This window comes from Mytilus californianus, unplaced genomic scaffold (genome assembly GCF_021869535.1).
Source record: "Mytilus californianus isolate M0D057914Y unplaced genomic scaffold, xbMytCali1.0.p SCAF_4, whole genome shotgun sequence".
NCBI lineage: Eukaryota > Metazoa > Mollusca > Bivalvia > Mytilida > Mytilidae > Mytilus > Mytilus californianus.
This window is the reverse complement of record NW_026262690.1, coordinates 70772549-70785854: the sequence shown is the minus strand read 5'-3', so window position 1 is coordinate 70785854 and position 13306 is coordinate 70772549. Positions and strand designations below refer to the sequence as shown.

The window sequence follows — 13306 nt, the reverse complement described above, 5'->3', positions numbered from 1 at the left end:
CCTGCCACAAATTTGCTTATTTGATTAAAAATCTAGACGGTCGTGTTCTGCTTTTGTACAATCCAAAAATGGCGAAAGACTTCCACTCTACCTGACATCAGTTGAAATACTTCTTAGCTATGTCTTACTTTATGGTTATTATATTTATTCAATGATACAAATAGGATCAGACACAATTTTTTCCCTATCAGATTGACATTTTTCAACTATATCATTCTTTAACTTAGACAGTGGCAATGTAGAACGAATAGAATTATCCAATCTATTCCATTTTCCAATTGTAGAAGGAAAAGGGATGAAAAAGTTTGTAAAAATCTGCAACAATGAAGTATCAAGTAAACATCGAGCCGACCATGCGAGACCTTTATGTGTAGTCAAGGTCGTTTAACACCCATTGTAGTAAGTAAGCCCCATTTCGTAATGGATAGAATGGTGTGTATACACGGAGAAAATAATCCTCATAGAAATTCCGGCGACTTCATAAACAGGACAGGAACACCTGATCTTGTGCAGTGCCTCATACAAACTTTACATTCAAAATAAAAGAAACACTGTTGTATTGATTCAAACTATAAATAGCGAATTTGAGAAATACGAGACCCAATGATTGAACAACAGTATACTCGAGTAAATATAACTTTTAGCAACAAGTCGATCAAGCCCTCAAAACAGAATTGAAGGACATTTATTTAAGACAAGTAAAAGTTTCACCCAAATTATTTCCATGCTGTAAACAATTTTATTGATGAAATTGTGTTCTTTGAAATCCAACGGAACATCTCCATGAAGGAAAGAAAAATCAACAATAGGAAAGTAAAAGTTAATATTTTTGTAATTATATTACCGCGTGGAAATCTAATATCAAGGTATAAGAAAAGCATCGTTCACTGTGAGTTAGAATGGGTTCAGGTGTATACATTTCATTTGTATTTTTAGAAAAATATGGATTGCTTACAGATTAAATATCGTCAAAATATCTGCTGATGTTGCTAGAAATACCAGATGGTGTTTTATTGGATCTTAGTAAAGATTTGCTATATATTTTGATCCACCACAGAAAAGGAACACAGTAGTAAATGTCTGTCCGTTGTAGGAGTATCTTTAATTATATCTTAAAATTTGATGTTTTAAAGAATTGTAAAGTGTCATATTATGTAAACTTCTTTAATTAGTATTCTCATTTAAATAATTCACACCTGGACATGTGGCGTAGATTCTTAATTATTGCTGAAGTCTGTATGGTAACCTCTAGATGTCTTTTGTGGTCATGTGGTTTTGGGGTTCTTGTCTCAATGACGTATTACCCACACCTCCCTGTTGTTTATTTTCCACAATAAAGGGTCAAAATTCATAAACTACTGTTATTGTAATATCCCAGGGAAAAGAGCAAGAATAGTGCAGGTACATCCAGAGAAGCGCTTTAGTCGCACCAAATTTATATGAAGTGATCTTTTCATTTCCTATTTCTTTGAGACGCACTGTGACCATTAGATGTTTAGATACGAGCCTTGTGGCCATGTTTTGACAGGAAACCTTAATATTGTCCGAGACAGGATGGTCTTCAGTGATGGGAAACCTTAATTTTTGTATTTAATTTTTAAGGCCATTTCTCTATTCTTTATACTTTTTGCTCATTATTCTCTATTCTTTATATTTTAGCACCTCATTATTTTCTATTCTTTCTATTTTTTACTATTATTCTCTATTCTGTAAACTCACACCCTTTGATAGAGAGGTTATGGAATGTTTTCAAGATTGTTTTGCCTCAGTCGTAATTGGCACAAATCGTAGGAGTTTTCGGTTTGAGATATCCTTCAAGTTTGTGTTTGTCTTTCATTTGGCCATCAATCTGTTTGTTTCGAGCGTCACTGCATGATGAGTCTTATGAAGACAAAACAAATGTCTACCATTCCAAATTATAAGCCTGGTGTCTTTGACGAGTTTTTGAATTATACCAAAATGTCTACATTGTCAAGATTTTAATTTAACTGAAAGGAATACTGTAGTCATCAACGACTTCTGTTCCTCTTGCTTCAGATTTCAGAACAAGAAAAAAAAGATAAGTAAAACCATTTGAAAAAAATGAGAATCTTGATTAGATCGTGTTTAACATTGAGCATATTTATATTTGTCAGTATATAGATGTATTGGCGATAAAAGAGAGTTCACAACAAATTATTCAGTTTGAAATTCTGACTTACTGGTGGATACCAATTTTCGTGTATTTCGCGGGTAAAGGTTAACCTCGAATTTAAATGTACAACGAAGTACTAATTTTCTATAGACTTGTATGCAAAATGTTGCAAAACCACAAAATCAAATATCCACTACAATACATTTTTCCTCAATAAACGAAAATTGATACCCTGGAAAATAAATGTATCCTTAAGTCTTAAGAACATATGTATGTACTTAGTTAGTTTTTAAATATAATTTGAAATATTCTTTTTATATGAATACTCCTAATGATTTATATGGGTCAAATATATATTAAATGAAAAAAGCTCTTTAGATTTTGAATAGTTTCATTGTAATTCTGTTTAGTTCAAGGGCGGTATATTATTTAAACATATTAAATGTTATGAAACCAGTTTAACAATATATAACTCTCTGACGTTGTTTATGTCCTTTCTTGGTATTGATTGAATTTTACAAAATATTTTAATTACATTTGATATCAACTTCTGAAATAGCCATATTTGAATTTAATCAAACCTGAAAACATTCATCTGTTGGTCATAGATCAAACGTACTTTTTTCAACTGCTAATCAACTGTAATTTAACTAATGATTTTTTTTCAGTTGTTTTCAAGAAAAGACGAAGTGAAATGATAACTAAAATTCCAGAACTGTTCTTTAAAAAGTACATGTACTTACCAAGTGATGTTACTTTGAACCTACGGATGAATCAAATATGGCTTCATGGCGTACATTGATCCAATGTTCTAAGATTTTCGTCTCAAAGCCAATGAACTATTAAAATCAAACTTGACAATGAAGTTATTTTCAAAAATTAAACAAGAGGAGCCTGGACCCTCATCCCGTAAGAAATATGCCATTTCGATGTTTTTTCTTTACTTGTTTTAAAATCAGTCATGTTTGCATATTTGTGCCGTTTTTGTGGGTCTTGTGCTGATGATCACATTTTACTATTTACAGTTTATACCTACCTATTTAAGTTTTTGAAAAAAAATTTAAAAAAAATTAATAATCCTATAACTAGTGTGATAATTTGGCCATGTTGACTTTCTTGCAGATCTTATTTTGCTGATCCTTTTTGCTTTTGAAAGTTTCACTCTTAATCACCAAACTTATATCTTTTGACAAAAATGGATAAAAGAGAGGCGAAAGATACCAGATGGACATTCAAACTCATAAGTCGAAAATAAACTGACAACGCCATGGCTAAATAAGAAAAAGACCAGACAAACAATAGTACACTAAACACAACATGGAAAATTAAAGACTGAGCAACACGAACCCCACCAAAAACTGGTAAAAATCATTATTCAGGGGAACTAACGTGTAAAAGGAGTCGATTGACGTGATTACTGATTTGAAGATCCAATTCTGGTGAACAGTTTTGCTATTTCCCTTTATCTATCTTTGTTTTTGAAAAAATCATAAAATTAGTCATTCAGGGGCATTAGCTCCTAAAAGGAGTCAGTTGCAATTTCGGCCATTAGAGAGTTATTTGTAGATCTTATTTTTAGAACACTTTTATATTTTACAATATCTATTATAGTTTCTGCAAAAAACGCCAAAAATGAGTTTAATTAATCTTTTAATAACTCCTTTAAGGGGTCAATTGACGATTCATTGACTTATTTGTAGATCCTATTTTGTTGAACATTTTTACTATCAAACAATTCTCTATTTCAACTAAAGTTTCTCCTAAAAAAATCAAAAAGGGAAAATAATCAACATTGAAAGGCAATAACTCCTAAAAGGGGTCATTTGAAGATTTCCACCTATTTGACTTATTTGTGGATCTTATTGTTCTGGTCATTTTACTGTTCAAAATTTCTCTCTATCTGTTATATTTTTCAAGATAATTACCCAAATCGTAAAATTTGCAAAACATTGATATTTCTGGTGCATTAACTCCAGATTGGGTCATCTATTGTTCTTTAAAAAAACCACAGGAGATAAACATTCACCTGCTGATAATTAAAAACGGTATCAGATGTGCTCTAACTTCTTTAGTTTTTTCAGATATAAGCCAAAAACTTGGAAATTTTCTACAAAAAATAATTTCAGGGGCAATAACTCCATAATTTACTAAAAAAAATCCTGATTGCTGATCATGTTTATCCAGTCAGATTTGCTATGACTGATTTAGATTTTGAGATATAAACCAAATACTGCATTTTACCTCTATGTTCTATTTTTACCCGTGGCGGTCATGTTTCTGATGAACAGGAATAAAAACACTAACAAAATACTTGATACCCTAAAAACCATTCCTACCAAGTTTAGCTGAAATTGGTCCATAGTTTTTAAAGAGGAAGATCTTTGAAAAAGTTTACGCTAGACAACAGACACAAAGGAATGGCAAAAGCTCAACTGGCCATAAAGGTTATGTGAGCTAAAAATGATGCCAGTAACTGTCCAAGCTTACATTTAAATGCTATGTGAAAATAGATTCTTTCTATTTCAGAGCATAAATGAAAACAAACAATACAGAAATGTTCTTTAGGTACTTACCATGTTTTCTTTTAGTTCTCACAAATAGCTATTTTGTTTTTTATATTTTGGCAAATTAAATCCATGTTGCTAATTCAGGCTCCTGGGAGACTTTAGTTCGCTTTTTGTTTTAAATGAATGAAATTTAATTATTTTTTCTCATAGATCAGCTCTTTTCAAAAGTCTCATTCAATAGATGGTATAAAGTTGAATGCCCTGTGATGATAACTGTACACTTGGTTTTAATAGCATAGATGTAGCTAATTCCTAATAAAATGCAATAACTGAAAACACTAATTTTGCTTTTTAGATTCTGTAATTCTTAAGAGATAACAATCCATTTACATATATAAATATAAACAATATATGTTATGTCTCACAAAATAAATCTTTTGTTAATTTATGTATCATTGTCATTTTGCTTAGTTTCTTCTGTTACCTATTCTGACATCGGGCACGGACTTCTTTTAAACTGAGTTTTACTGTGCTTATTGCTGTGTGTTTGTTTCTTCTACACTGGCCAGATGTATAGGGAGAGGGTTGAGATCTCACAAAACATGCTTAAGGAAGCCTCCAGGTGCGGGAGTTTCTCGCTGCATTGAAGACCCATTGGTGGCCTTGGGCTGTTGTCTGCTTTATGATCGGGTTGTTGTCTCTTTGACACATTCCCCATTTCCATTCTCAATTTTATTAACACAATTTTTTGTTTAGGTGCCAGCTGAAGCCCGCCTCCGGGTGCGGAATTTTCTCGCTGTGTTGAAGACCCATTGGTGGCCTTGGGCTGTTTTCTGCTCTTTGGTCGGGTTGTTGTCTCTTTGGCATATTCCCCATTTCCATTCTCAATTTTTATTAACAAACACTAGCATACAAAACAATATCAATCAGGACAAATTATGTGTTAATTTCATTACCTCATTTTCTGGCATTTGTTTTATCAAATTTTGTGATTCTGTAATGTTATACAACACAGTAGTTTTAATATGAGTAATACACTTTTATATTTTTAAATTATATTTAGTAAAAGTTATAGATAAAGATATAGATATAGGTGATCTGTATATCTGAATATACATAAGTTTGAGAGAGAAAAATAAATGCAAAGTTAAAATTGTAATCATTAGATGATCTACACCTTGTTCTATGTTCCTCAAAACTTACTATAACATATATATATATATATATATATTTATAAAAAAGTTATTTGTTTTAAAATTGACATCATGTTTTTTTATTACTATCAGGAATTACAAAATTAGTCGTTATTTATTTTTATGATCTTATTTCATTATGCTTTAAAAAAATTCAAATAGTATGTTAAAGAAAAACAATAACAGTGTTTTTGTTGCACTTTAGTGTTGCTGTTGTTCCTTTGTTTTCCTCTTATAGTTGATGTGGTTCCCTCGGTTTTAGTTTGTAACCCGGATTTGTTTTCTCTCAATCAATTCACGACTTTTGAACACCGGTATACTACTGTTGCCTTTATTTGTTATGAATAAAGGGACATAACTAAATTCAGTAATTTAGAATATGACATGTATTCTACTAAATTTCTAACACTATTAAAAGGGAGATTTGTTATGATTGCCAATGAGACAAATATCCATCAAAAACCAAACGACAAAGAGGTTACAACTACTGGTCACTGAACCGCCTTCGACAATGAATAAAATCCATATTAAAGACTCTTGGCTTATAAAATGTGAATCAATACAAAGATAAAGCCAACAGCATATTTCAGACTGATAGCATTTATCGAAAAACAATTATGGCAATTGCCAACTAACATCAGCTTCTGGATTACAAGTTCGATTTAATAAAGTTAGAAATCTCAGAGGAACAGATAAATAAAAGAAGTGCAAGACAAGATTTGAAATGGCAGAAAGATCCATTAATGGATATTTAAATGCAAAATGAAGGTCATGTAATATTAATTACCCTGACATTACTGGCAATTTTGTTAAGAAAAATTAAGGAAAACTGTATTTTCAACCAGAATGCTATTTTTCTCAGTTTTAAAAATAATGTACATGTATATACATCATATCAACATATGACCACATGATTTGTCATAATGAAAAAATGAAAAATGCTTGGAAAATTACTGTTTTTCAACTTGTTATTCAAATAAATTGAATTCATCAAAATCATTTTTTGGTATTTTAAAGATACTGTTCTAAAAATTATAATGGTGTTATATATTGTACCCTTATGTAATGCTTAAAAATTTTGTTTGAATTAAAGAATGTCCCTTAATTTATTTTAAGGTTTGGTACATGTATGGTAAAGCCACATTTTACCAAAATATGCAAAGTAGTTAAGTACAGATTAAGGATATTTATTGCTAGTGAGTTTTAAGTAATGATATTTTACAAACCAAAAGAAGCTAAAATTAAACTATCAAATTATGCAATATTTACAGCAAAAAATTTAATTTATACAAACATATTTTTATTAGATTTTTTAAAAAGAATCCCATATCATTAAAAGTTACCTTTATGTTTATATTTAGTTCATAACAAAAATCTCTCTAAAAACTCCAAAATAATTGATGTAAAAATTTGATAAACACAAATTATTTTTTTCTTGTATACGGCTGCCCAACAAAATTCATCAGGATAAAGGAAGTTTATTAGATGTATTCCAATAATGGAAACCCATTTCATTCCAATGTAAGGACAATCAAGTCGGTAGGGAATAGAATAGGTTTAGAGTGTATCAAAATATAACTGCCTGTTAAAGCAGAATCATTATTCCTGAATAGAATTATTTATACAGCACAATGTAGCAAACTCTTAAATGAAGTTTTCAAATAAGACGACAAAAAAATGTAAATTAAAAAAATAAGTTTATGAAAAATATCTCGTTCTCTTATTAGATAGGAACAAAATACCAAGAATGAAGTTATTAAACACACGTGACCCAATCAGAAAAGGATTGCACACACTGAAATATCTGGCTTGCTGAATCTGAGATACAGACTGGCTTCAACTGTTTAATTATTCATCCAATCATAGCATACATACATCTGTTGTCATTTGTTGCTATATATCATAGAAATAAGAAGATGTGGTATGAGCGCCAATGAGACAACTCTCCATCCAAGTCACAATGTGTAAAAAGTAAACAATTATAGGTCAAAGTACGGTCTTTAACACGGAGCCTTGGCTCACATCCAACAGCAAGCAATAAAGGGCCCCAAAATGACTAGTGTAAAACAATTCAAACAGGAAAACCAAAGGTCTAATCTATATAAAAAAACGAGAAACGAGAAACAACCATATCAACAAACGACAACTACTGAACAACAGGTTCCTGACTTAGGACAGGTGCAAAAAAAGCAGCGGGTTTAAAGGTTTTAACAGGCGCCAACCTTCACCCTTACTTGAAACAGTAGTGTAACATTACAACATACTTGTTTTTGTAAGAAAAAATCTTGAGGCAAAGTTTTTATACAGTTGTTGTCATTTGTTGTTATATATCATACTTGTTTTTTGTTTTATGTAAGACAAAATCTTTAGGCAACATTTTCATACAGTAATGACCGTTCAATATTTTTTTAAATGGATAATGTAGAAAATCTATTATTGTACTTATTTTGCACCAGTTATTTGCAGAACATATTTGTAAATCTATACTTGTATACTTAAATATGTCGATTACAAAACAAAAAGTAATTTGATTGGTGTTAGGCTAAATGACATACACTGAAAACGGTCAGAATGTAGAATGAAAACTTTTATTTAGTGTATAGCACTCATTTTTATGTAAGGTATCATAGTTTCCTTTCAAACATTTTATAATCTTCAATTCTAAAGTGTCCGAAGAAAAAGATGACCAATCACTTAATTCAATGTACATACATGTACAATTAAGAATTTCTGTGCCTGATACAGAAAAATTATATATCATTTAATAAAACACTGTAACGTAACAGTAAAAGTCAGAGTATTGATTTGTTAATCATTATAATGTATCATTGTATGTCTCAAATAAATCATGGAAAATGAATGAAATTACTTTAAAATTTCTGGACTGGTTCTTGCATTTCTGTTTTAGGGGCATGTGTTAGAGTTCATATTTCTGGTGTATACTATTGTTCTTCAGACAATTCCTTATAAAATAGTTATGATTCTTGCTTTCAGAATCTATTAGAATTATGTTGAAGTTTTAAACCATGTGAAATATTAAAAGGAAGACGAGTAAAATTTTGACAATTATGTAATTAACATGTCTCAATTACAAAGCAATACATTTACAAGGAATTTTAAAACTAATTTATAACACAAAGTGCTTGCATAGATATTGAAGTGACAAGATTATAGTATTTTTGAAGGATTTAATAGTCAATATTTAAATCAATATTTTGACTTTAGATACACTTTGATTGGATGATAATCCTTCTGAATAAGAACAAATATTTGACTTTTTGAATAATGTATGGGTTCTGTATTGATTCAAACTTGTAAAATAAATCTTTACATGTAGAAGTAACGCTCTAACAATCTTATCAAACTTGTATACAAAGATCACCCTTTGGACCAGAGAAAACTGACCTTATTAAGAAGATGACCTTTGAATTAAGGTTCAAAATTCATAGGTATTTATTAAAGCTGTAGAAGAAGAAGGTTTCCTGAAAAGACCTTTTTGTTTGCTTAATAGTGTTGAACTGGTTATTAACTTTTGTAATAAAGCTTATGAAAATAATGGTATTAATTATTTTTGGAGTGTTAAAAATTCCGTAGAGGTTTTAGATAAAATACATGCTTTTGATGGTCCTTTTAATTCTGTTGACAGTTATGATTTTTCTACTCTCTACACTACACTTCCACACAATCTAATAAAGAAAAAGTTTTCATATTTGATAAAATGGTCTTTCGAAAAATCTCATTGTAAATTTATTTGCTGTAACTCGTTTAAAGCCTTTTTCTGTAACGAAAAAGGAAAGTATGCTAGATACACTTACTGGAAATGTAAGGATATGGTTGAAGCTTTAAATTTTCTCCTAGATAACATATATGTACGTTTCGGCGATAAAGTGTATCGTCAGGTAGTAGGTATTCCTGTGGGCACTAACTGCGCCCCTTTAATAGCAGATTTATTCCTGTATTGCTATGAATCTCAGTTTATGACCAAACTCAGTAAAGACACATCATTGTTACATTTGGTTGATACATTCAACAATACCTACCGTTATCTGGATGATATATTTTCGTTAAATAATCCAGAGTTCTCTAAATATACTACCGAAATTTACCCAAAAGTACTTACTTTAACTAAATCTAACATAAACAGCAGCAGTTGTCCTTTTCTAGATTTAGACATTTCAATTTCTAAAGGGAAACTCCATACTAAAATTTACGACAAAAGAGACGATTTTACATTCCCTATTGTCAATTTTCCTTTTTTAGACGGCGATGTGCCTTTGGCTCCATCATACGGCGTTTATATATCCCAACTCGTTTGGTATGCCCGTGTGTGTAATGATGTCATAGATTTTAACGAACGTAATCAATGCATCACTGGTAAATTATTAAGTCAGGGATTTCGTTACCATAAATTACTTAAAACTTTTACTAAATTCTTTCATAGATACAAAGATTTAATTAGTAAATTTGGCTGTAGAAAACTTATTAAAAACGGTATTTCACATCCTAAATTTTACGGTAATATTGTACTTAAAGCGCGGAAATCACTATGTGATCCGTGTAAACTCATCGAACCTTTCAACAAACTTATAAGTAAGGGTTGTCGTACCAATTTTGTAATTAGATCTCTGAATATAGTTTACATTGGCACTAATATCGATTTTGTCATTAGCAAATTAAATCATAACTAAATTTGTATTTTCTTTTCAAACGGGATGTATAGAGACACACACACGTTCATTTTTGTCGAGCTTGCGACTTTTGTCGCAAAAGCGAGACATAGCGATCCTACATTCCGACGGCGTCGTCAGCGTGGTCGGCGTCGTCGGCGGCGTCCACAAATATTCACTCTGTGGTTAAAGTTTTTGAAATTTCAATAACTTTCTTAAACTATCCTGCATTTCAACCAAACTTGGACAGAAAGTAAATTTTGTAAAAAAAAACCCTGTTTATCCGTATTTCACTCATAAATGGACTTAGTTTTTCTGCCAGTTAACATTACATTCACTCTGTGGTTAAAGTTTTTCAAATTTTAATCACTTTCTTAAACTATCCTAGATTTGTACCAAACTAGGACAGAAGCTTGTTTATAATCATAAGATAGTATCCAGAAGAAAATTTTGTAAAAAAAAAAATCCTGTTTATCCGTATTTTACTCATATATGGACTTAGTTTTTCTGCCAGTTAACAACACATTCACTCTGTGGTTTAAGTTTTTCAAATTTTAATCACTTTCTTAAACTATCCTGGATTTGTACCAAACTTGGACAGAAGCTTGTTTATGATCAAAAGCTAGTATCTGGAATGAAATTTTGTAAAAATTTATTTCCTATTTTTCCGTATATTACTTATAAATGGACTTAGTTTTATTCCAGTTAACATTACGTACAGTCTGCAGTTATAGTTTTTAAAACATTTATTAGATTCATAAACCTTCTTGGATTTTTACCAAACTTGAACGGAACTTCTTACAATCAAAGGATAGTTTCCAGAGGAAAATTTTTAATAATTTTTTCCCCATTTTTGTTGAGCCTGCGACTAACAGCAAAAGTAGGCGAGACACTAGGTTCCGCGGAACCCTTACGAATTTTTATCTATAAAAAAGTCACTCCTAACTATCCTACTACCTGTCGATACATTTATTTTTGGCATTGCACAAGTCATGCCTTCTTTGACTGTTCATGACGTTAAAATACTAAATCCCTGGGATGTGTTTTAGTTGATTTCAGTCTCTGATGCATGATTTTTTATTATTAATTGTTTTGGCTTTTAACTAGCTGCCAGTAACTGCGAGTACTCTCAAATCGTACTTTCTTGTTAATTTGACCTGTTGATACTGGTTGTAATGCTTTTTTGTTATTTAATGTTAACATGGATCTTGTCTATATATCAGCTTTGATTATTTGGAATTACTACAAATTTTCACTTCTTCGTACTATGAACATCAAAATTATTTCATTTCTCCTTAAATAATGTTCTTGCACCTGTACAGGAAATTTTATCTAGCACTAATTGTTGATATTCACCCCATATGTACCAAGTGTTAGATTAGTTTTATTGATATTAAAGAAATTTCTTGGTATTCCTAAACGGAAGATTTTATACACACAGAAGAAGAAGCATACTTAAAAACAAAATCATTTACATTAACCTGTGTATAATATGACGCAGGTTTTTTCAAAAGTGATGATTTTCTAAATATTGTTTAACATTTCACAGTGGTATCATACTTTAACTTTGTTTCAACCTGTTTATTTACTTTTGACCTTAGTTATTTATCCCTTATAATTTATATTAACTATGTATTTGCATTCAGGTATCACAGATCAAAGTTATTCGTACATTGTGTGTTAATTTACGTTTTTTGATTGAGTTAAGCATTCCAATTGATATAATTTATAGTGTGTCTTTCTATGTTGTGATGTTATACGATTGTTTCAGAAAAAGGAAGAAGGTTTGGTACCATTAAAACGTTTAATCCCGCTGCAAATGTTTGCACCTGTCCTAAGTCAGGAATTTTATGTACAGTAGTTGTCGTCTCTTTATGTAGTTCATACGTGTTTCTCGTTTCTCGTTTTTATATAGATTAGACCGTTGGTTTTCCCGTTTGAATGGTTTTACACTAGTAATTTTTGGGGCCCTTTATAGCTTGCTGTTCGGTGTGAGCCAATGCTCCGTGTTGAAGGCCGTACATTGACCTATAATGGTTTACTTTTATAAATTGTTACTTGGATGGAGAGTTGTCTCATTGGCACTCATACCACATTTCCCTATATCTATTGACCTTTATAGCAGGTTGACTTTAACTATACTAGGAAAGTTTTACATTCTGCTGACTGTATCAGGAAGTATTTACTTTAATAATTTACTCTCTTGAAAGTATTTAATCTGCTCATATAACAAAGTCAATTTTATTTTATTTACAGGGCAGATATCCTACTTTTTCAGGTGAAAGAAATTGCCCAAGAGTTTTATGATAATTTACCCCAGCATTCATCTTGGTGTAGAGTGATTTCCAACTTTATAACTGATCCATCCATAGGACCATTCTCTCGTGTCCGTAGAAGAATAAAAAAAGACTATGAGGAGAAAACATACAAAAGACGTCCAAACACAAAATGGAAAGACACATGCAGATTAGAAGAAGTAGTATTTGCCATCTTGTAATCATAAATTTTCATCATTGCTTTTTGTTATTATTGTATATAAGGTAATGAAAGAAAGATTTGGATACGATAACAAATAAAAAAGCAGTACATGTATTAAAAGTCTTTAGGAACAACAATCCAGTAAGACAGTAAGACAAGCGTTTTCAGAGGCACTTTTTTGAAAAAAAATGTAATAATTCTAGTTTAAGATTGTTTTATCACTATTAGTGCAAAAGAATCACATTAAGTTTACATTCACAATAACATGCATGATGTTATTTAAAATTAGGAAGTTAGTATTTTAATATGACATTCCCATTAATAAAT

At 30.8% G+C, this 13306-nt stretch overlaps 1 protein-coding gene across 1 annotated transcript in view; it reads left to right on the top strand.

Annotated features, from left to right (window-relative positions):
• Positions 1-13011, top strand: part of LOC127698687 (sphingolipid delta(4)-desaturase DES1-like) — a 34074-nt gene extending 21063 nt beyond the window's left edge. Inside the window, exon 3 of the mRNA XM_052202310.1 lies at positions 12780-13011. Coding sequence (XP_052058270.1) covers positions 12780-12998 — 219 coding nt within the window. The 3' untranslated portion in view covers positions 12999-13011. The remainder of the gene's footprint in view (positions 1-12779) is intronic.
• The last annotated feature ends 295 nt before the right edge of the window (positions 13012-13306 follow it).